The sequence below is a fragment of the Brachionichthys hirsutus genome, chromosome 12, assembly GCF_040956055.1.
Source record: "Brachionichthys hirsutus isolate HB-005 chromosome 12, CSIRO-AGI_Bhir_v1, whole genome shotgun sequence".
Classification (NCBI taxonomy): domain Eukaryota; kingdom Metazoa; phylum Chordata; class Actinopteri; order Lophiiformes; family Brachionichthyidae; genus Brachionichthys; species Brachionichthys hirsutus.
In genome coordinates, this window is record NC_090908.1 from 7,549,224 (window position 1) to 7,572,347 (window position 23,124).

General features: G+C 43.1%; 2 protein-coding genes across 2 annotated transcripts; both read left to right on the top strand.

Moving 5' to 3' along the window:
- The first annotated feature begins 1,232 nt into the window (after window positions 1-1,232).
- Window positions 1,233-6,602, top strand: akap17a (A kinase (PRKA) anchor protein 17A). Its single transcript, XM_068746219.1, has 6 exons — window positions 1,233-1,559; window positions 1,816-2,034; window positions 2,320-2,532; window positions 3,601-3,749; window positions 3,957-4,197; window positions 4,546-6,602. Exons 1-6 carry the CDS (start codon window positions 1,233-1,235, stop codon window positions 5,422-5,424), a joined length of 2,028 nt encoding a protein of 675 aa, XP_068602320.1. The 3' UTR covers window positions 5,425-6,602.
- Window positions 6,603-7,296: 694 nt separating this feature from the next.
- On the top strand, window positions 7,297-23,028 carry asmt (acetylserotonin O-methyltransferase). Its single transcript, XM_068746527.1, has 8 exons — window positions 7,297-7,398; window positions 12,351-12,525; window positions 12,694-12,823; window positions 13,765-13,833; window positions 15,801-15,919; window positions 20,629-20,778; window positions 22,283-22,408; window positions 22,811-23,028. Exons 1-8 carry the CDS (start codon window positions 7,297-7,299, stop codon window positions 23,026-23,028), a joined length of 1,089 nt encoding a protein of 362 aa, XP_068602628.1.
- The last annotated feature ends 96 nt before the right edge of the window (window positions 23,029-23,124 follow it).

The window sequence follows — 23,124 nt, forward strand, 5'->3', positions numbered from 1 at the left end:
TTAATTAATAGCCTGTTGCTATCCAAAAAGGCACATCTAGCATTAAATTAATTGTGCACTTGAAGTGGTGGAATAATTATTTATCCTTAAGTCAAGTAAACATAGCAATACTAATACATACATATACAAGGAAACGGCATAATTTATTAGTTACCTCATTGACCTTATTGAATCATATTCACATGCGCCACATGGTGTCGCTGTTCTAAAATAACTACCCAGTAACGCATTGTTTCCTTCGGCTAAGGTTAAAGTTCAACCCATGCGGAAGTAGCAAGCATTGAATTGAGCTTTTTTCCATTTGGTACCTTCAGTGTTTGCTCTCTATAAAACATTATTCGTTTGTTCCTGTCTATTCGCCGAGAAGCTAACTGCAGTTAGGTACGTGAATTAACTGTGTTTGTGTACTGTTTTTACACACTTTGTTAAAGTCATCGAACCTTATTTGGAAGCTACAGTTTACAGGACTATTCATGCTAATCACCGTTAGCCCCCGTAGCAGCCGGTTACAAAAACAACATACGCGTCCATTATTTTTGCATTAAAGTCGGCTGTTTTCGTAAGATATTCTCTATTTGGTCTCTCATCTAGCTAAACTTTACTGCTGACGGCTAATGAAGTTTGATTTAAAACTGCTTTTGCATGTTAGGTAGCATATAATCAAAGTTGAGTCGATATTTTCTTGGATGGAAAATGATCTTATATATTTATAATGTATTATTTACAACATTCATAATGTAATGTCAATGATAACAACTTCAACAGACGGTAAGCTTTAGAAGCAAATATGCCGATACATATGTACTAACTAGACTAGAATTTGAAACACATTTCTGATGAAAACAAATTGCGATGTCAAATAAATTTGACATTTAGCTAACATGTATGCTGATTGCAGTATTTTGTATGAGACGAGTGTACAATTCAAAGGCAATGTCATTGCACTATTGAATGGAATATAAATATCAGGTGAAAGCACCACATCTGGTGAAATTAAATTAAATCTTTATTCTTGGTATTGAGTATGCATGATACACGAAACGAAATTACATTTACACCCTACATGCATGCATATATATATATATATAAATTATAGGGGCCCTGTAACATGCAAAGAGGGCATAGGGTAAGGGTGGTGTGTGTGTGTGTGTGTGGGGGGGGGGGGGGACTAAACTGTTATATATGTAACTAACTGTGTTTCTATCCTACAGCTTCTTCTCTGGTTCCTAACAATGACGACCATTGTCCATGATACAACAGAGGCAGTGTGCCTTTCATCCCAGTACAACCTATACCTCAAGCCTATCGCAAAAATGACCGTCAGTGTTGCTCTGCCCCAGCTCAAGCTCCCCGGCAAGAGCATATCCAACTGGGAAGTTATGGAGCGAGTCAAGGCCATGGTAGTTCCAGAGCAGTTTTCTGCCCTGCGTATTTCAAAGAGCACCATGGATTTCATCCGCTTTGAGGGAGAGGTGGAAAACAAGGCGGTCGTCAAGAACCTGCTGAGCCGCCTGGATGGGAAAACAATCAAGCTTAGTGGGTTTACTGATGTACTCAAGGTAAGGCTGGCATTCCGGTAAACACTCATTGTGAAAATGACGGCGCTCCCTTTGTTGTGCAGCATCTGCCTTGACTGATGCAATAACTATTAACAACACCTCAGTGTAATTATATACCAGGAAGCAACACCTCTGCAAAATAGTTAAAAATAAACTTTATACAAAATGTGATTTCTTGCAACGCTGACGATCGCATTAGTTTTATCTACTTGCAACTGAGTGCATGTGAACTAATATATCTCTCCTCTTTTTTCAGGTCCGTGCTGTTGAAAATAAGTTGGATTTTCCTACACGCCATGACTGGGATTCGTTCTTCCGTGATGCCAAGGACATGACTGAGACTCTGCCCGGAGAGAGGCCTGACACCATCCACCTGCAAGGACTTCCTTGTCGTTGGTTTAGCCAGAAGGACAGCCAGTTTCCAGACCGGCCCTCAGAAGAGGTCCTCCATGCTGTCTTCGAAACGTTCGGCAAGGTGCTCGATCTTTGTGTTTTTCCCTTTTTTAACAGGAAACTGTACTGAAATCAAAAGTTATGTTTCATCATATTGTTACACGACTATTTGACTATTTGCATGTCAGTGAAGCAATCAAAGGGATATATTTATATGCGTTCTAGTTCGGTGAACATATTTGTCTTACAAAAACCGAAGCACACTAAATATTACAAGCCATCACAAAAAGTCTCTTATCATAATGTCACATCACTGATATTACAAAATGTGACCAAAATTGTTGAATTGCTGCTTTTTTGGTTTTAGGTGCGACATGTTGACATCCCCATGCTGGACCCTTATCGGGAGGAGATGTTGGATAAGAACTTCAACACTTTCAGTTTTGGGGGTCATCTCAACTTTGACGCTTATGTCCAGTACCAGGAGTACTGTGGCTTCACCAAGGCTATGGACACCCTACGCAGTATGAAGCTGATGCTGAAAGGAGATGATGGGAAGGCAGTGGCTTGCAACATCAAGGTACTGCACACTCGTGGTTGTAGAGTACTGTGAGAACAGGTTTACTGGTGTGGCTGCTTTGATCACACGTGCCCAAAACTCACATTAGTACAACCGACAGTTAGTAGGTCTTATTAAAAAGAAAAAATAATAATAATAGAGGCGGAGGTAACTAGTCCGCCAGTCTCCCCCATCCTTGCTCCCAAAATGCCTCTTCACAGTGGTTCCTATGGTAACACTTTATCAGAGAGGCGGAACCTGAGCACAGATGAGAGAGATTGAGCAAAGACCTGATTATTATTGGATCTAAAAATACAGCATCGTGACTGGTCGAGACATAAAACTGACCCGTCACAGAATGAACCCACTTTGAACCAGAACATTTACATCCACACGTCTGTCTGCATTTAGTTCATAGGCACTGCTGTACATGTAAGTTATACAATAGTATCTACTGTATTTAGTATTTCATCTTTACTTCTGTCCATATTAGAAATACTTGCCCCCCCCCCCCTCCCCCTTTTTGTGTGTCCGGCTGGGGATGACTTTCCCCAGTTGTAAAATCCTTCTTCACGTTCACATGAACTACCACACTATGATTACAGCTGATACACCTTCTCCAGCTCTCCTGTGTCGTATTTAATTTCCCCACTAACACCATTGACCTTTGCTCTCATAGATCTACGTGTTTGGATATTATCTGTGAGGCCACCGGAGATTTGCAAAAGCTGCTGTGAAGTTGCAGATTTTCTCAATTAGATTGTGTTACTCAGGGTCACACAGCAGCTTTAAGACCTTTTAGTGGAATGAAAATTAAAGCCTCGTCTGAGATAATAAGGATGTGGCAGAGGGGGGCTGTTAAGCTATAGAATAAAAGTTAAGGTGGACCCAGGCCTTTATAAAAGAAATGAAGAATCTTTTACAAAGATGAGCTGTTGTAGATTAGAGAGACTAAATTAAAGCACCTAATTGTTGGATGAAACATCGCAGCAACACAAACATCCAAACGGTCTTTAAGGATGTTGTTGTACTTCATACTATATGTAGCATGAAAGCATAGCCTTTAAGCCTTTGCATGTTTTGTTTCAGGTGACCTTTGACACTAGCAAGCATTTGAGTGAGGCTTCTCTGAAGAGGAGAAGCTTGGACAGGCTGAAGTTACAGGAGTTGGAGAGACAAAGAGAGGAGCAAAAACGACGGGAGAAGGAAGAGGAGGAGCGGCGAAAAGAGGAGGAGAGGTAAAGATGGATTGCAATTAGTATTAGTGTTTAGATAAAACGAAGAGGTGTCTAATCAGGGCAGGAACTGCTGCTTTAATATTTTATTTTGCTTTATATATTCTCCTAATACAAAATAATTGAACTGATTTGAAGCTTTGAGGAATCTTTGGGGGAAAGTTACCTCTAATAATGGATGTTATTGCGTGACGATTGACTTTGACTCAGGAAGCAGAAAGTGCAGGAACAGGAGGACAAGGAGAGGAGAAAGGAAGAGAGGCTACGAAAGCGAGAGCAGAAGCTGCGGGAGAAAGAGGAGAGGAAGAGCATGAAGAAGGTGAGGCGACAGCAGGAGGAGGAGCAGAAGAAGCTTCAGGTGAAGATTGCCATGGAGGAGAGGAGGCTGCTGCTGGCTCAGCGCAACCTGGAATCCATTAGACTCATTGCTGAGCTGCTAGCCAGGACCAAGGTATGTGGCACGAGTAGCCCTTTAAAAGTGTACACACACGCACACACACAAATCTACCTGCTGTGTATTAATACACCAAGAAGTATTCCAGTATATAACTGCGACTTGCACACGTTCAAACTGGGATGGTTGGTGGTTTTAGTAGCGATGAACAGAAGCCTAGATGCTACTTACTCACAAGAGTAGAACAGTTTATTCAGTCCGTCCTATCCCAGCTTGTCGCAACGTTAAATCGGCGACACTGAAACGGTAACTTCCGGTTTCATGGGGTTGGTTAGAGCATCGCATGCCTCTGAATGATTTCACTTTTGCTGTAACTTTTCCAACATGTTTGCACCTCCTCTCCAGGACCTGAAGCGGAAGCAGCAGGAGAAAGAAAGGGCGGAACGGGAGGAACAAGAGCGGCTGGAGCAGTCCCGACAGATGGAGGAACTGGCTCGTCTTCAGCAGGTGGAGGCCTGTCGGCGGAAGCAGGAGGAGGCGCTCAGAAGGGTTGAGGTGGAGAAGGAGCGTGCTCTCGAGCTCCAGCGTCGAGAGAAGGAGCTACGGGAGAAACTGCTTTGCAACTTGTTGAAGAAGAGCAGTGACAAAGCCGCGAGATCTCCCGGCCCACAGGGAGATGGCGTTGTAGAGAGTGGGGAGGCGTCCGATCCGGGCGGCAGTGACACGATGTTGGGGGTCCTGGGCTTTGTGACTGCCCCGAATAGCGAGGAGCAGGTTCCCAAATCCAGTAAGCACACTCAGGTTTTAGGAAAGAACAGAACAGGAGAGGAGAGGAAGGAAAGGGAGGATAGAAAGGAGAACCGGGAGGGGAGGAGGGAAGAGGTGACCAGGAGCAGGCACAGTAGGGAGCGGGCAAGGGACCGAGATCGGTCCCACAGAGAGAGGCGCTCTTATAGCCAAGGGAGGGGGAGGAGCACCCGCAGCTACAGCAGGAGAAGAAGGAGCCCCAGCCACCGTAGAAGGAGCTCTGTTCGCCATAGAAGAAGCTGCAGTCACCACGACAGAAGGAGGCGCAGCCACAGCCATTGCAGCAGGAGCACCAGTTCCAGCCAGGAGAGGAGCCTGAGCAGGAGTAACAGCAAGGGGAGGAGCCACTGGCGTCGTCGCCGCAGATACAGCGGAGGCAGCTCCAGGGGCAGTCGAGACAGGAGGAGTCACAGTCATAGTCGAAGATACAGGAGGCGCAGTAACAGCGGAGATAGGAGCTACTCCCGTCTGCGCTAGTCGTATCATTATGATCAGCTCATTGATCGTTTCTAGGTTTACACATGAAGAGAAATGGGATTCACAAGGAGAGATCATTTAAAGTGTGAAACGACTCCCAAAGAATCGCCCGACGTCGTGCATGTCAGTGTGGACAAGGGAACTGATTTTTATTTTATTTTTATTTTCCACATATCTCGATGTTGGATTGAAACTGCTGTTCTATGATTTTTAATATTTCATTTCCATTTAATATGCTAATCTGATAAAACCTAAAGTGTTTGGTCTGTAGAGCTTTTATTTGGCCATGATTGAAAGACGTATCAGTATTTGGAACGAGCTACACCAAATTCCTCATGTTACTGGAGTACTGTATTAGGAATAAACGCTAGATGGCATTAAAATGAATTGTTAAAAACAGACGCATCTAATCAGTTCTAGTTGTCATTGGGTATGGAGAACATCATATTTATTATAGATTTGGATCAATCCGACTGCTGTTAAACACCCTGTGGATCACGTACTAGCAAGTTCTCTTTGTGCATGATTGATGGACTTTTTAAATTAAGGGAAGCATCAACTTCAGAAATTAAGAGAGATCCTGTCTGGACATCAATTCAGGTTGACGTTGCTGTTTTTGAGTGAATGGCAGCTCCTTCTTTGAATGTGAACATTTCTGCAGATGACAAAGAAACATACTTTTGTGTTCAGGCTGACCTGCAGACATCCTCAGCGTGGTCGAGGGATACTCCATCAGTATTTGTTGCATTATAAGTAGATAAAAAAAACATTTTCATTCCTGAATTTGTTTCGAGGTCAACAAAGATACAACGTGATGGTAAAAGTGCACACTGTGTTCGGACATGGGCTCTTGGAAGTCCTGATGAAATGGTGTCCTTGTGATCCTGACCAGCAAGCAGCGTACTCCCTATTTCCTAGATCACATGTGATACTTGAATACGAGTGATGGATTCTCTTGGACAAAGTGTAATTATTGTTCTGTGACTATATTAAATAGAAATTGGACGTTAAAAATGTTCAAGCTCAAAACCATGTGCCGTATTGTTTTGTTGACCTCAGGAGTAACTGAAGACTTTCTTGGATTTACGCACGTTTCGGGTGTAACATTCAAGGGTTCTGTATGCTAATGGTGTAACGTAAGTAACACTTGTACCCCACTGTGATGATCAGAATTTAAAGCCTGTGTAAAATGTGTTTGATTTTATAAAGCCTTTTTCAAGCATGATTTGATGCAGATGGAGCCGTGATCTAAGCATCACATCCATCTTGATTTCTCCTGGTTTAATGAACTGTGTACATAATTAATCCCGGCACAGACTGCTGTCTGTATAACCTCATCAAGGAATGGACGTGACCGTCTTCTGCCAGCAAAGCTGATGCTATAATTAGTAGTATTAGTATTTGTTGTACCAGCATGCATACAATCGGGCCACATGGAGTCTATGCGTCTTTCGGAAGGTACACTTTCAAAGTTTTGGTATTCCCGAGGTATTGATTACTTTCTGCTCTTGAGAGAACTGTATAATCCATCTGGTGTGACGATGTCCTGAGTGAGAGTCCCCATCTGAGTGTGAGTCGACACTTTTAAGGCAAGACACTGCTGCCTTGTGCTGCTGGAAGGCAGCGGTGTGTTGCCTGTGTTGTTTCTTTGTCCAATGCATTAGAGTCCCTGTTCTAATCTGGGTTATCTGGCCATAAGCGGCTTAGCCCGCTGTTGCTCTCACTGCTGCTGACTGCTGGGCACTTTCCATGGCTCAGCTCGGGTTCTGTTCTCACTGCCGTTCATATTTCTGAGACCGATTGAGGTGTTTCTGGAGCCGGAAAAATAAGAGAGTGGCCTTTTGAAGGAGTTCTGCCCCAGAAAAAGCGGCCATGTCTGAACGCAAGGAGGTGGACACAGCTGAGGGGAAGCCTGCTGCAGACACGTACCCCAAAAAGATCATGGAGTACATGGAGGGGTTCCTCATCTCTAAGGTAGTACACTCATGTAGAGTATTCACATTCATTTTCAAAAAACTCTGCTCAGTTTAACATTTCAAACAATACACGTTATCGTTGAGGGTTTTGGATCTTTTAATAGCACGAACCATATTGAAGCCACAAAGTTTTTAAAAGCTGAAATGGTGATTCAAATTTTCAGTGGTGATAAAGTATTGTAATTTTTCACTATGCAGAAAAGCCTAGAAAGTTCAATTCAAGGTGTAATTAAACTAAAACATGAGCCTCAATACTTAAAATGTTGAGTGTTTATTATTGTAATACACTATGGCTGCTAGTATAAAGTTATTTTCAAGTTTTTTAATTGCAAAGTAAATATTAAATCAACTGTTTCTGATGTATGGGATTTGATGTTTTCAGACTTGAATGCTGTCTTGAACTGTTTTACATGATCATTATTCCATATATAATACAGGTGGCAGGAAAATTGTCCTTTATCCATCATATAGAACATTTAATTGGTTATTGATCATCTGCTTCCACCCATCATAGGGTACCATGAAAACACAGAGCCAACCTTCATAAACATACTCCTGCAGTAGTTTCCTACACAATGGCTCAAGAAGGTGAATCATTTTATGTCCAGGAATAGACTGGAGACATCAATGTTTAAACTCCATGATACCAATAAACTAATTATTCCTGGATTAAATGGTGAAAGTAATCCAGTGATTTAGATTAGATTGTATTAGCCACCGTAGGGAAATTCGTCTTCGTGGAATCTAGCTACCGTAAGTAGATTTACTCAGGTGCTGGATTTATGTACCGTACTCATTTCAGGCATGTCTACTTCACTATTTCCAATTGTGCAGCTTTATAGTGGTACTGCACTAACATTAAAGATGTCTGACTGCTTTAGTTAAAAACTACTTCTTTTCATACCCTTTCTGTCCAGTGAAAGTGAAAATAATCATTTTGAATTAGAGATATTTGGATAATCTAAATGTGGTTCCTTTATGTCCTGAGAAAACACTCCCACTTCTTGAACACAAACTCATTTTATTATTTACTGGTATTACCTACTAATTCCTTTTCTTCATTTCCTCATCTGAGCATTGATGTTGGATGAGGGTCATTAAACAAAATAAAACTGAACCAAAGAAAACTCTTCCTTCGCAATCTTTATTTACTCCAATTTCAATACAGTATTAAGTAAAAAAGAGAAATGAAAGAAATGGAATGATTTGAATCTGGTTGTGGACAATGCATCCTGCTGTAACCTGCATAATATATATATATATATATATATATTTTAATCAGTAGTATTATTGCCCAGTACCAGAATTTATTGTAAATATTACTTGAATATGGGCTACACTGTCTCTACACAATAGCAGTACTCCAGATGTACACATACAACATACTGTATGCATGATACATGATTGTTATGATGGTATAAATTGTAATGTATTAACTTACTGTTTATCGTGCTGTTTTCGCTCCCTCATACTGGATTACATTTTTACTTGCAAATAATATTATCCACAGTGTCATATCGAGCACGTTATTCTGGTTATGCTAGTTTAAAAATGTTCCTATTTGGCTTTTGTGCATGATGTTTTCCCATGTACCGCTGTTTACTATCATCACTCCCACAATTGGTGACGCCGGTGGGCGTGTCAACAGATTGGACTCACTGGGACGACCGACAGGTTTTAATGAGCGTACAACACGCGCTCAGGTTACGTACATGCGTAATGACGTGTCACTAGCGCTTGGAGGGGAGCGCGGCCTTGTCACACGCCACTGGCTGGAAAAACTCAGGGAGTCACTCGAAGTGTTTCTCGAGCTGGAAAATTAAGAGAGCGGCCTTTTGAAGGAGTTGTGTCCCGGAAAGCGGCCATGTCTGAACGCAAGGAGGTGGAGGTGGACACACCTGAGGGGAAGCCTGCTGCAGACGCGTACCCCAAAAAGATCATGGAGTGCATGGACGGGTTCCGCTTCACCAAGGTAGTACCGTACTCTCATGTAGAGTATCCACATTCGTTTTCACCTGAACTCAGTTTAAAGTTTTTAACAATAAACTTTATTGTTGAGGGTTGTGGATCTTTTTTTTTTTATAGCACAAAAGTTTTTAAAAGCTGAAAAAGTAAAATTTTCAGTTTTGAGAAAGTGTTGTAAATATTCTCTACGCAGAAAGGGCTAGAAAGTTCAATTCAATGCAATGAAACTATTATCAATATATACTTAATATATCAATGTTTTTCATTGTGCCGCATTTAAAATATTTGTTATTATTATAATACACTATGGCTACTAGTATAAAATTATTTGCAACTTTTTTAAATATTTAAATGTCATTTAAATATTAAATGAAAATGTGAAGGCACTGGTTCTGATCTGTGGGATTTGATGTTTTCAGACTTGAATGCTGTGTTGAACTGTTTTACATTATCGTTATTCCATCTGTGATACTGGTGGAAGGAAAATTATACTTCAGTTATAAGCTACTTCTTTTACCCTCCCTGTCCAGTGAAAGTGAAAATAATGATTTTGAATTTGAGATATTCTGATAATCTAAATGTGGTTCCTTTATGTACTGAGAAAACACAAACCCTTTCGAACCCTCTTGGGTTAAAATTATTTCCATTTTCACAGTTGAAAACTGAACTCGGGAAAAGTTGACTTTCTAGACCCGTGTTTCTAAAACGTAGACTCACCTCTCTTCAAATACCCAAAGCCATTGTTAAAGCTCCAAGAGCAGTACCAGAACACAATTTGCATTGATCTCATAGTTAAACACTTATTGACGATAATGACTCGTGACCGCTTATACAGCCAGAACAGTGACGTGCGGTGGGGTTCATGTCTGGTGAGGCACAGTCAGATTTACAAATAAATGAACCTACAGCTTGTTCATCATTTGATTGGCAACATTTAACGTGTTTTGTTTAAAAATTCGTACCAGAATTTTTTACATATTGTCACAAACCTGGCTCATCAGTTTATGACAAAAAGGGGAGACCACACGTAATCTGCGTATTTACAAGAGATTTAATAAAATTATTCAACTCTGCGTATCAGTGTGCGTGCAGCGTTGAATGTGTGTGGATGCGTGTGTGTTGATCAGTTAAAGTTTAACTGATTTTTAACTGTTAAACATATGTTCTGAGACACGTCTGTGTGTGGGTGAGGGGGTGTGTCCCTGTCCACTGGGGCTGCGGAGAGAGAGAGAGAGAGAGAGAGAGAGAGAGAGAGAGAGAGAGAGAGAGAAAGCGAGAGAGAGAGAGAGAGAGAGAGAGAGAACGGAACGGAACGGAACGGAACGGCAGAGTTATGCCAGCGATGGAGGAAAAGCTGGGCTTCATTTGACAGCTTATGTTCTCCAGAACGTTACAGAACACTCGTTCACATCCAATGGACTCTGTCAGGCCCAGTGCGCCGCGGTTCTGCTCGAATCGGTCCCGCAATTTGACCATGAATACGCGCGGTCGCTGCTCGTGTTTGGAGGCTTCTCGGTAAATTCTTCATGTCGCAATATCCCATCCGAGTCCAGACATCGTCAGAAGTTGAGAAAAGAAGGCAGGAAAAGCAGAAAACACGGGTTCTTGCTTGACGTCCAGACATCCAGACAGCCAGCGCTTCCGTGTTTACAAGCCCGTCTCGAAGGAGCGGATCAGCTGATGAGTGCGCTGAATCACTCACGGGTCTCCTATGGGCTGAAGGCCGTATTACACATGGCCTCATTCTGCAGTATTTTAATGCCGCTGAGCACAATACGTGACGCACTAATTGTATTATTAAAAATGAAAACAATCATAAAATATATAATATAATATCACTGATGTTATATTATATATTATATTATTTTTAATAATACAAATACATGATTTTTATATGATTTTATATGATGACAGGTGAGGCTGTGCCTCACCTGCCTCCCCTGACTGCACGTCACTGAGCCAGAAACATTATCTGGTCTCTTTCTCTGCAGCTTGAGCAAACAGCCACGAAACATGGTCCACTTTGCATTGGCATGTCAGTTTACTCTCCTGCACAAGATAAGAAAAAGCACAGTACCACGCTCTGTGATATCTATACCCAGGGTTAACCAGGTTAACCCATGACCCCACATTCCTTGCTCCGCCATGTCACAAGTTGCACTCCCTATCTGGTTCACATCAAGCACAGAGACACTACCTATCGACTACATGTTTGAGTTATTCATGCTAAGAACAGTACTAAAGAGTAAAAAAAATAGAACACATAGAATGTTTATTCTAACAGCATATAAACCTCAACCTTAAGCCGCCACAGTGTAAAAAGCAACATAAACATGAATGCAACAGTAAATATTAATAACCCGGTGGTGGAGTCCGGAGGTAAGGGACGCCGTCAAGCTGAAGACGGAGACTTATTGAGTCTTGTTGACTCGTGGGACCCCGGAGGAAGCTGACAGGTACCGGCAGGCTAAGTGTAACGCGGCCCAAGGGATTACGGAGGCAAAAACTCGGGCCTGGGAGGAGATCGGAGAAGCCATGGAGGGTGAGATGAGGAGTTCAAGCATCTTGAGGTCTTGTTCACGAGTCAGGGATGGACGGAGCTTGAGATTGACAGCAGCTGCGGTGATGCAGTCGTTGTATCGTTCTGTCTCCCTGTGGGAGGACGACCTAGGACACGCTGGAGAGACTATGTCTCTCGGTTGGCCTGGGGACGCCTCGGAATCCCGCCGCTCCTCCGGAAGAGCTGGAGGATGTGTTTGGGTACAGGGAAGCCTGGAAATCCCTGCTCAGACCCGGCCCCGGATCAGCAGTGGAAGATGGATGGATGGATAATATGAGAAGAAGAAGAAGAGTAATTTTTCTGTTGATACACGTTTACTTAGTAATTACAGCGCTCCCCTGATTGCTGTGATGCCTTGTATTGATCAGATCATTTAATCAGTTTCGGTAAATACTGTATCTTCCTCTTCTTTGTTTCTCTTCGAGGTGGTTTCCGCCTCCTGTGAGCTGGGTGTGTTTGACGTGTTGCTGGCTGCAGAGCGCCCTCTGTCTGCGGAGGAGATCAGTGAGGCGGTCGGAGCCAGCCTGGACGGCACACAGAGGCTGCTGGCCGCCTGCGCCGGCCTGGAGCTCCTCAGTACGCAGCAGGTCAATGGGCGAGGTCAGCACACACAAAGGCACACCATCTAACACGCATTAAATAAGATCTAATCTTGTTAATGTTTCCTGCAGTTAAAGTGATCAATACTTTTGTTTGCACCATTATATATTTTTCATATTGTCACTTTTAGTGACTCTTTCTCCGTCCCCGCCCTCCACCTGTATTCAGTGCTTTACGGTAACACAGAGCAGGCTAGTGTCTACCTGACCCGCTCCAGTCCTTCGTCCCTCTACGAGTCCATCCACTACAGCTCAAGAACCCTCTACCTCTGCTGGCACTACCTGACTGATGCTGTCCGGTAAGTAAATGGAGCACGGCCACATCTGCGTTCACAGTGTAAACCCAGTGTCGCAGTAGAGAGCGAAACTGGGTTTAAACTGTTTAAACATTCCCCTCATATATCACGGATCATCAGCCACTCCATAAACTTATTCCAGTGTCCTTCCTTATATGGCGATGAAACAATTGATTATTTTAAGTGCTGTGTTGGACTGGTTCTCTGAATAACTGGTTTCTGTGAACTCTGCCTCACTTTCTAAGGCGCATTAACCATTTCATACCCGCGTTGCTTAACTGTTTTACTTCAAATGCTCTGCATTAATAACAAAACTCAAAGTCACCACATTGACGTCACTACTTTATTATGACTTTAAAGTGTAACTCAAGGGGAGAAAAGGCAAAAGATCAAGCAGCACTAAACAAACACGTGTCATAACGACTCTGAACCACATACCGGTGACGTAGGTAACCAGGTAACCAGGCAGCAGACAGAGGCTGTGAGAACAGCCGGTTCGATTCGCAGCCAATGGATGTGGGTTCAATATATCCCTCAGGTTAAATAGCATCACAAATGGGTTTTAGTCTCATTGTATTGTCTGAGGGAGGACAGCTGGGAGCTCTGAGACAGCCTGAGAGGATTTGCTGCGGCTGATAAGTCGAGTCGATCTCGACAAACGGACGCAGAGATGATATGAAGGCCTGCTGGCCGTGAGCAATGGAAATGTGAATTTACCTGAAATAGACGAGGCACGATTATGAATTCACGTCGGCACACTTGATCTTATCGATTGCAGCTCCTTCAACTCGGAGAAGAAGCTGAAGTGGATTTTAAACGGCGAGACGATCGATATCCCCGGCCCCCGCTTTGTGCACTTGTGCGGCAAATTGTCAAATGAGGCACAGACCCACACCTGAAGGGCGGCCTTCATGTATGTGTATTCTGTCTTTGTCCTGCATTAGAGAGGGAAAGAACCAGTATGAAAGGGCGTTTGGCCACAGCGCGAAAGACCCGTTTGATGCTCTCTACAGGTAAGACGCACGCACGCACGCACCATAACGCAATTCCTTGCTTATTTATATTCCACCCCGTCTCTCCGTCTTAAGCTTGTCGGTCAATCTCTTTACGCATCCTGCTGAAAAACCGACTCATGGGATTTATTAGGCTGCAGAGAGGTGTAGGAGATGCGCACACACACACACACACACACACAAAAAGGCAGAGAGAGAGTGCAGAGCGATGACAGACATAGAGGATGTGAGCAGTGACGGGAGAAGGCATGTCTGCCATTGTCCTCGAGGTCTTGTGTGTCCTAGTATCTCGTGCCAACGGCTTTCACGCCTCACTGATCCGCCGGTCAGCAGTTTGGGGGATCACATGCTAAAGGTTTCACACACTGTCGGCCTTCCCGACGCGCCTTTGAACAGTCGTGATTCCTTGTTGGGTTTCAAAGCACCGTCCGGCGGGGGCTACAGGCGCAGTGCTGCCGTCAAATGTTTAGATATCACAAATACGTGTTGTTATTATTATTAAACAGATTCATAAACTAGAATGTGACGTGGGACTCTATCCTGCATTTTAAACGTGACACTCTTGGACTGAAGGTGAGAATCCCTGCTGTGGAAAACTACAAAGGCCCACAGTGTTGAAGTGGCACATTCCCCTACGTGTCGTCAAACCGTGAACCACATATACACAACTTAATGGTACTTTTTTGCAAATGAATTTGCGATCGAGCTTTAAGGGATTCATAGTGAAGATACCCACCCCCTCTGATTGTGAATGTAAATTAGCTGGAGGAAACGACCACTGAAGATATTCGGTGCATTCCTGAAGTGCTTTAGGAGGATCACGGCGATTCAAAGCTGGATATGTGACTCGCATTCCTGTTCGGCCAAAGCCTTTTTAAGTAGCCATTTCATTTCCACAGCTAACATTCGTTCTCACACTTGCGAAAGCAAAAGGCATTCAGTGTTGACACTTTCACCTCACGGTGAGAAGGTAATGGATTGGAGTTTGCTAAATTTCAGGGGCCATTTTGAGTGAGCTTCCCGTGTTCAATCTTCATCTGGGTCCTTCTAGTCCCGCCCATTCCTGCGGTCAGATCATGACGGAGACGATGGATGAGAAAGGTCTTTTTCTGTCAGCCGACTGCTGCTCAGAGGCATCTCCGCCTATTCACCCAGCAGTCTGCGATCCTGTTGACGCGCATTTAAAAATAAAACTGTCGCCTCTAAATTCTCCTGCTATTCCTAATAATATGAAGAGGTTAAAATAACTGCACAATGATAATGTATATACAATTACAATAATCAGGCAGCCGTGAATGCTAACTCTATCTGACGGCGCTCATTGTTGAGAAGAACAAGACGGAACAGAGCGACCATAAATAACAATGATGACTGGATTGGAGACTTTAATGCGTATCTAAATGCACTCAATCAGGGACTAAAAGCGCTGCAGATGTTTTTGTCGTCGGGCACTCAATAACTTATGTCTCAAATGTTCCTAAATCCAAGAAGACAAAGTCATTCTGTCTCTTTGTAACTAACGTAATCAGAGCTGCGACTTTCAAAGTTCCTCCAGAGGTCAGAATGTCGGGAAGTTGCTTCGTGCATCAGATGATCACATAATGGATAAATGCAGTTCTGGTGTTGCAGAACAGAGAGTGTGTGTGTGTGTGTGCATGTGTGTGTGTGCATGTGTGTGTGTGTGTGTGTGTGTGTGGCCCCATGGCAGCGCAGACTGCTGTTTGAATAGGTGGAGATGCCTCTGAGTAGCAGCAGTCGCCACAAGCTGTTTTATGACACACACACACACACACACACACTAACCCTGATGCCACAGGGAGGAACTTTGTAGATGAGAAGAGTCCCTCTGTGTGCACGTACGCGTGTGTGAGAGAGTCGCGCTACAAAAGAAAAGACAAAGTTTTACCGAGACGGTCCAAGCCTTGAATGAAGGAAGCAGACTGACACGCCCGTGTCTCACTGTGCAGGTCCGACGAGGATATGAGGAAGTTTATCCTGTTTATGAGCTCCATTTGGAACATCTGTGGGAAGGATGTGGTCACGGCCTTCGACCTTTCACCTTTCAAGGTCATCTGCGACATCGGAGGTATGTGTGTGTGTGTTCAAGTCATCGCAACTCATTTCCACGAGGTCGGGTTCATTAACATTTAAAGCTGTTTGAATCATGCGTTGACCGAGACCGCTGGCAGGGCTGCACACCTATATTTATACAGTACATGGTGCAGGTGTGTGCAAAACATACAGCGTGAACTGTGACCTTCATTAAGCCTTTAGCCTCGTCGAGCTAATGGCTCAGTAAATCAGTCAGGCAGCTCATTCTCCTCATAACTGGATTTACAGCATCCACACTGTGATCTGGATCAACATAATCTAAACATCTAAATTGTTCTTGGTATCTTTATCAGAATCAAAATAGGTTTTATTGCCAGGTATGTGTGTGTCAGTCGCTGGTGGGGCTGTGACTTTCCTGGCCACGATCATCTCCGCTCTCTCATGGGCGTTCAGCTCCAGGTTGTTGCTGCTACAACAGGACACCAGCCGGTCCTCCTCCCTCATCACCGTCCAAGATGAGCCCAATGAGGCTGGTGTCGCCAACTTGATCAGTTTATACACCAACCACGAAGAGAGAATCGGAGTTGATTTTGATTCTAGCTGATTTTTGAAACAGTAAATGGGGTTTTTAATGTTAAAATATTTTTCCTGACCTCATTCTGGATCAAATCCAGAAGACATTTTGCGTGATAGTTCATATCGGACCCCTTTATGACTGATTTGTGGTGAGTGAATTGAATGCATATTTTCCAATCAATATTTTTTATTGAAAAATCCTCCATTATAAGTAAATGGGGAAACTCCAGATTTTTACCTCCGGCGAGGCAAGGCGAGGTAATGATTACATTTTGGTGATGATCCAGATACTGAATTACGGATCACTTTGAAATATTTATTAACATTGCATTCAAGGGAGCGTCAAGATCTGTTCTTCAATATCTCGTTTGATTATTGATCAATGCTTATGGAATTTGACAGAGTCATGTAGGGGGGGGCGTCTATCTCACCATTGAATCTCATCTGGGTCGGATCCAGAATGGAGTCAGTAAAAATACTAAATTTTTACATTGAAATCCCATTTACAAATTCAAAAATCCGTTACAAATACACACGAACTCTGATTCGCTTTTACTTTTCATGGTTGGTGTATAAAGATACCGAGAAAAATTTAGAACATTTTGGTGATGATCCAGATCAATATGTGGGCGGCGTAAATCCAATAAGGAGGTGAATAATAATAATAATGCTTGGTTTTATATAGCGCTTTTCTAGGCACCCATTGACGCTTCACATTGTGCATTACTCGTTCACACCATACTTTGTGGTGGTAAGCTACTAGCCGCAGCTGCCCTGGGGCAGACTCACAGGAGCAAGGCTGCCAATTTGCGCCATCGGCCCTCTTGACCACCACCGACATTCACTCGCTCACTACATTCACACAGGCAATGTGGGTGAATTGTGCCATTGTGCCGCCAACCTCTCGGTCATATAGGACGTCCCGCTCAACCACCTGCGCCACCGTCAGCTGCTCGGCGGAGGTCTCCGCTCTCTGAGTACTTTTCTAGTTGTTATTTCTTTGTATCCAGACTGGTATCTGTATCACTCTCAAAATTAAATGGTGCTTAAGTGAGACCATCTTCAGATTTTTTTTCCATCAAGATCCATCCAACAGTTTTTCTGTATTCCTGCTAAAAACAAACAGACAATGCCGTCAAAAACATAACCTCCTTGGCGGAGGTAATAAGGATGTTCAAGACATTCGTCAATGAATGTTAAACATCAGCCACCGCTCATCCATTGTGAGTACCGTTATGCCACTGTTTATGCATCTAACATCATGAAAATGCTTCTTTTATTTTAATGCCATCATTTTTTTTAAGTGCTATTTCAGGAATTTTTCCAGCATATAAAAGAAAAGATCTTCCAGGGGAAAAGAAATTAATAACATCTCCTTCTTTCTATTACATTTAGAATGCTGGGGGGATAAATAAAAAAGGCCAGTTTTGCAGAAATGCATGCATACGTTTAAATTAGCTTTTGTGTTCTGAATAATAAAATAGAGTCTGAGGTGACAATGCCTGAAATATCCTGACATATCCGTGAAACCAATTTATTTCCCATGATTAAAAAAAAAAAAGCATTTTGTCATAAACCCAAGTGATCCTGATAGTCGGTCACCAGATTATTGTTCGTTTTCTGAGAAATATTCCACTCAATAAGAGAAACATTTTTGCTCCAATATGTCTTCAGAAGTAAAACTTATTTTTTATCTCTTTGAAATCAGACTTGTTCATGAAGTGCTTTTTTCACAGCAGGTTTCTTTAAAAGTTGTTTACACAGACAGAACAGAGCAGAATAAAGAAAAGATGGAGTAAAGAGCCTCCAACGGAATGATGGGAATGAAAGAAAGTATTAATAATAATAGAAGAAAACAGTTTTTGCTGTGTCAGAGTGTCAGGAAGATTAAATAGACAATGAATGCTGAAGCAATAATTTAAAGGTAAATATTTGATCTGTGGCAAAAAGAAATTGCATTAACATTTATTGAGAAAAATAAGTCCAAACATATTTTGTGCATCTCCATTTCCTCTGTGCTGTTATTTAAAAGCTGCAGCGTTTGACCTCAGTCTCAGTAACAGCCCATGCGTCTCCCGTGACACCTGCAAATGAGCATCTCTTGTACGCAGTACTCCAGCTGACCACACAGGGGTGCTGTTGAGCCACCCATGACTCAATAGGCACTGGCACACATCCAGAAAGGTCATCCCTCTTCTCTGTGCGTTCACCAGCATGGCCCTATGCGTTCATGTTTATGCAGCAAGGTGCTTCGCTGGAATGAGTGATGGGAGGCGCTGCCATGTCTTTCACACAGCACCTGTTGTGTCTCATCACACCTGCTGCTCAGGTGCTCCGTCTGTGTGTCTGGCCAACTTCCTGCCAATGAGCTGACTCCAGCCCAAGTCCAGTTTCAGTTGCTCCACATTCACCTCTGTTGAAATTCATCAGATGAAAGTGAGTTGAAAAGTCTCTCACTTTTATTTTAATACGAAATGGAACACATTTTGTGTTTAAGCTGAGCTGAAGTTCACTTTTAATGTTTCTGCAACTCTGGAGAAGTTACATTAATGGTGCTAAACCATTCACTTGTTTTTCTCTTTTCAAGTATAATTTCCATCGTCTTCATTACCGTAATAATCTTCATTATAGGAGAGAATAATGCAAGAATATTTCTCAGAAAACTGCTTTTCCTGTGATGTGGAAGAGTCCACTCATCATAATGAGGGTCAGGGCGGGGTGCTTGCATTTAGGAACTTGTGTAGGTAGAGAGGCCGTCACATTATTCCATTCAGATGGATGAGATCATCTCAGACATGCAGCAGCTTCCAACACCAGATGGGTTTCATGCTGTCGACACAGCCTTTGATTGGGAGCCAGGAAATGATGTTCAAAAAGAAATGCTTCTATAAAACATCACCAACTTGAATATTAAAAGTCAATCCATGAAAAGACACTTGAGGGGGCTCAAATGTTTCCCTGGTTTGTGCGCCCTTGCTTATGTTTACAGAACGCATTCTAGTATCAGCAATGAAATGACCACATGTATACACGAATAATAATAATGGAGATAAACGGAGAGGCGGAGACGTTGTTCAGCAGCTCAGTGTAAAACCACAACCAGCCATCAAAGGGTTTCATGAACAAACTGAGGCGCTCAGGTCAGCTTGTTGTTGTGTTTGCTTCTGCTCTTTGATTTCTCTCCGCTGCTGACCCTTGTTTGATGGGAGAGCCAAAGAGTACGTGTGTGTGTGTGTGTGTGTGTGTGTGTGTTTGTGTGTTTGCAGAAACGTCTGGCTGGCTTTGTAGGTTTGCCAGTGAGATCCATTGATCCTGTATTCCACTTCACTGCCTCTCCATCACTCTGTCTCTGTCTCTCTCTCTCTCTTTCTCTCTGCATCTATGCTTGCTTGGTCTCTCGCTCTCTTTTTTTATATTCAGATTGCCCCATGAAGTGTGAAAGCCGATAATAATGCTGCCAAAGCATCAAGTTGAAATATTCACCTTTCCCCATTAGATTCCTGTTGCAGCCAGTGTGAGTGCTTTCGTGCGTTAATTCAATTGCCTTATTTTTCACTCGAGTCGTACGTTCTGACCCGAGCCCGACGAGGAATGTGAGATCACAAAGCGGGGAAAAAAAAAATCAGTTGCATTCAAGCCAATAGCTGTTTAGATATGTCAACGTGAAACCAAAATGTCAGCCTCTTGATGATGCCGCAGGAAAATTCAGCCGATCGCGGGAGAAATGTTCAGCAATGTTTAGAATATTTTTAATAGATTTCACAATTAACACGTCAAAAATAACAGCGATGGCATAAACTGAACGTTTACACACACACTAAACTCTGACATTACGTCATTTCTTACCACTTTGCTCCATGAATGTTTGGCTTCCAGGACAAAGTGAATTTTTCTTTTTTTTCTCTTAACCTTTTGGGAATCAATCGAGATTTTCTTAACATAGAAATGTTCATATTAAGAGCATTTGAAATACATTTTGTAGCTTCAGTCTAAATTCAACTCACCTTTGTCTGCTCTATGAGCGTCATTGTCAGATCAACTCTGTTCCCAAATCCAACACAAACAAGTGACACGCAAATCACGCAAAAATACTGAACGTACACCTGGAAGCACCTGCTCCACTTTGTGTGTCTCTGAGTTGTGTTGCTCTCTCTCTCTTTCCTGCAGGCTGCAGCGGGGCATTAGCTAAGCACTGCACGTCAGCTTACCCAGAATGCACCGTAACGATCTTTGACCTCCCCAAGGTGGTGCATGTGGCAAGGGAACATTTTTTGACGAAGGCCGACCAGAGGATAAACTTCCATGAAGGTAACATCATCAGAGCCGAAAATCGCCTGACATTTCAAAACATGTCCGACCAGTTCAAGCGCATTTACACACATGCACACGTATAACCCCCCCCCCCCATTAAAAAAAACCCATGACATATAGACACAGGATAAAGTTTTAAATGAGCTCATTGAACTTCACCAACATGTTGCTGGGTTTATCCTTTCAGATCAGGTATCGGCGTGCAGTACTTGTATATAGTTGGGTACATTACATGAGCCTCCAGGTCAACAGCTGGTACTAATTAATCTCTGTTCTGAATTCTGTTTGCATTGTGATACAATCTCAGAATGCAGATGACAACAGACAACGCTTACAAGGTGGGCTTGTCAACGGAAGTGTCACGCTGTCGGGTGGAGAATGTTTCTCTGCGATTGTTTCTACGCTCGATCAAAATTGCCAGACATGGCAGATTTAGGAGCTTTTATACTGATGACTGGGTTTATCCGCCCCTAGGTATAACACTGCCAATGCTAGTTTGACCTCAGTCAGTTTTTAAGGGTCAAACTAATTGTTTTATGGCTGTTGCTCAGAAGCAGAGCAGAACAGAGTGCTCGTCCACTTATCAGAAGGTCGGTGGCTTGCTCCTCGCCCCCTGCAGTCTACGTCTTAAAATGTCCTCGGGGAAAGATGCTGAAGCCCAGCTTGCTCCTAGCGGTTGTTCCACTGGTGCATAAGTGATGGTTAAGTGATGGCCACTGCTCCTGATGAGCAGGGGACTCCTGCATGGTTGCCTCTGCCCCCCCCCCCCCCCCCCCACTTCATTACTGTTCGTGTGGTGTTGCAGAGCGCTATCACAGCATGGATGGAACAGATAGGTACACAATAATGAGCAAACCGCTTGCTCGACTACAAAAGTGAGGCCTGAGAAGCGACTGAGTTAAAGGCATGATTTATTCTTCCGATATTCCGATACTCAACAAATTGTGTCCTCGCTATCAAAGAATGACCGTGATTGATGAGCCAACATCGTTATTAAAATGTCCGAACCGATACTAAGGAAGCTGTTCAAAGGCCTGGGAGCAGCTGGACCTTAATATAGAAACTGATGCAGGACTTAATGATAGATCAAAACATAAACTGATCAAAGAATCACACTTATCAATCAGTCGGTAGACAGCAGACGTCTCCTCAGCTACGAGAATCTGGCCGATTGATCCATATTGGTTAATATGATGTAAGTCAGTGTGTACTTCTTGAAGCGTTTGGTACCCGGAACCAGACTGACCCGAAAAGAACCAAGCAGCGATACTGAGTTAGTTTCTAAGACGAATCATTTAAAACAATACATTTCATTTATTATATAACTTTTTCTGAACCTCAAGCACGTCTTTAGTTTTCAAAAAAATAATTATTATTTCCTTGAACCATTACTGTTGTAAAATGTTTGAATAGTTTAAAGTTTTCTGATTACTGCTGCTTTTATTCTATATAATTTATTTTTTCTGCACTTTTGTGTGTGTGTGTGTGTGTGTGTGTGTGTGTGTGTGTTTAGGGGACTTCTTCAAGGACCCTCTTCCAGTGGCTAACCTCTACATCCTTGCCAGAATCATTCATGACTGGACCGAACAGCGCTGCGTAGAGCTGCTCAGTAAAGTTTACAAAGCCTGTGAGACAGGTGTGTGTGTGTGTGTGTGTGTGTGTGTTCTTTTTTTCCTCCACTGTCCGGAATTGGATGGCAGATTTTCTTCCACAGTGCAGCTGATCCTAGAAAATCCGCCGGACGTTGATCAAAGACAAATGCACACACGAAGGCAGCAGCTGCTCTCGGGAGTCAGAGAGGACGCTTGCGTTCTTGGCTGTGAATCTGTGCGTACATAAAAACAACAACAAAAGTCATTTTATCTCCGCCTGGAAAAGTTGTCAAAGGGTTTCTGTTAATAAAACAAAACGTGGCAAATCTCAATAGAATCAGACGCAGCAAAAACGTTTCTGACATCTGCCAAGCTAATCTTTGCTTGAATCAAAGAAAGAAAACCAAACAACATACAAATGAAGAGCTTTTTGCCCCATCATGCAGGGGGCGCTGTGCTGCTGGTGGAGGCATTGCTTTATGACGACGGCTCTGGGCCGCTGACGGCACAACTCTTCTCCCTGAACATGTTGGTGCAGACCGAGGGCAGAGAGAGGACCCCTTCCCAGTACGCCGCCCTGCTGGAGGCTGCTGGCTTCTCCAACATCCAGCACCGCTTCACTGGGAAATCCTATGACGCTGTACTGGGATACAAACAGGCGTAAGACCGAAGAATGCAGGATGAAATCTGCACGGTCTTCAATCCCAGCTTGAATTGAGTTTCATATCAAGTATCTTAAAATAAAAAAAATTCTCTGATT

Coding starts and splice junctions, on each gene's coding strand:
- akap17a (XM_068746219.1), top strand. CDS start 1,233: ATGACGACCATTGTCCATGATACAACAGAGGCAGTGTGCCTTTCATCC. Junction 2,035..2,319: donor TCTTCGAAACGTTCGGCAAG/GTGCTCGATCTT, acceptor TTTTGGTTTTAG/GTGCGACATGTTGACATCCC. Junction 2,533..3,600: donor CAGTGGCTTGCAACATCAAG/GTACTGCACACT, acceptor GTTTTGTTTCAG/GTGACCTTTGACACTAGCAA.
- asmt (XM_068746527.1), top strand. CDS start 7,297: ATGTCTGAACGCAAGGAGGTGGACACAGCTGAGGGGAAGCCTGCTGCA. Junction 20,779..22,282: donor CTTCCATGAAGGTAACATCA/TCAGAGCCGAAA, acceptor TGTGTGTGTGTT/TAGGGGACTTCTTCAAGGAC. Junction 22,409..22,810: donor TTACAAAGCCTGTGAGACAG/GTGTGTGTGTGT, acceptor CCCATCATGCAG/GGGGCGCTGTGCTGCTGGTG.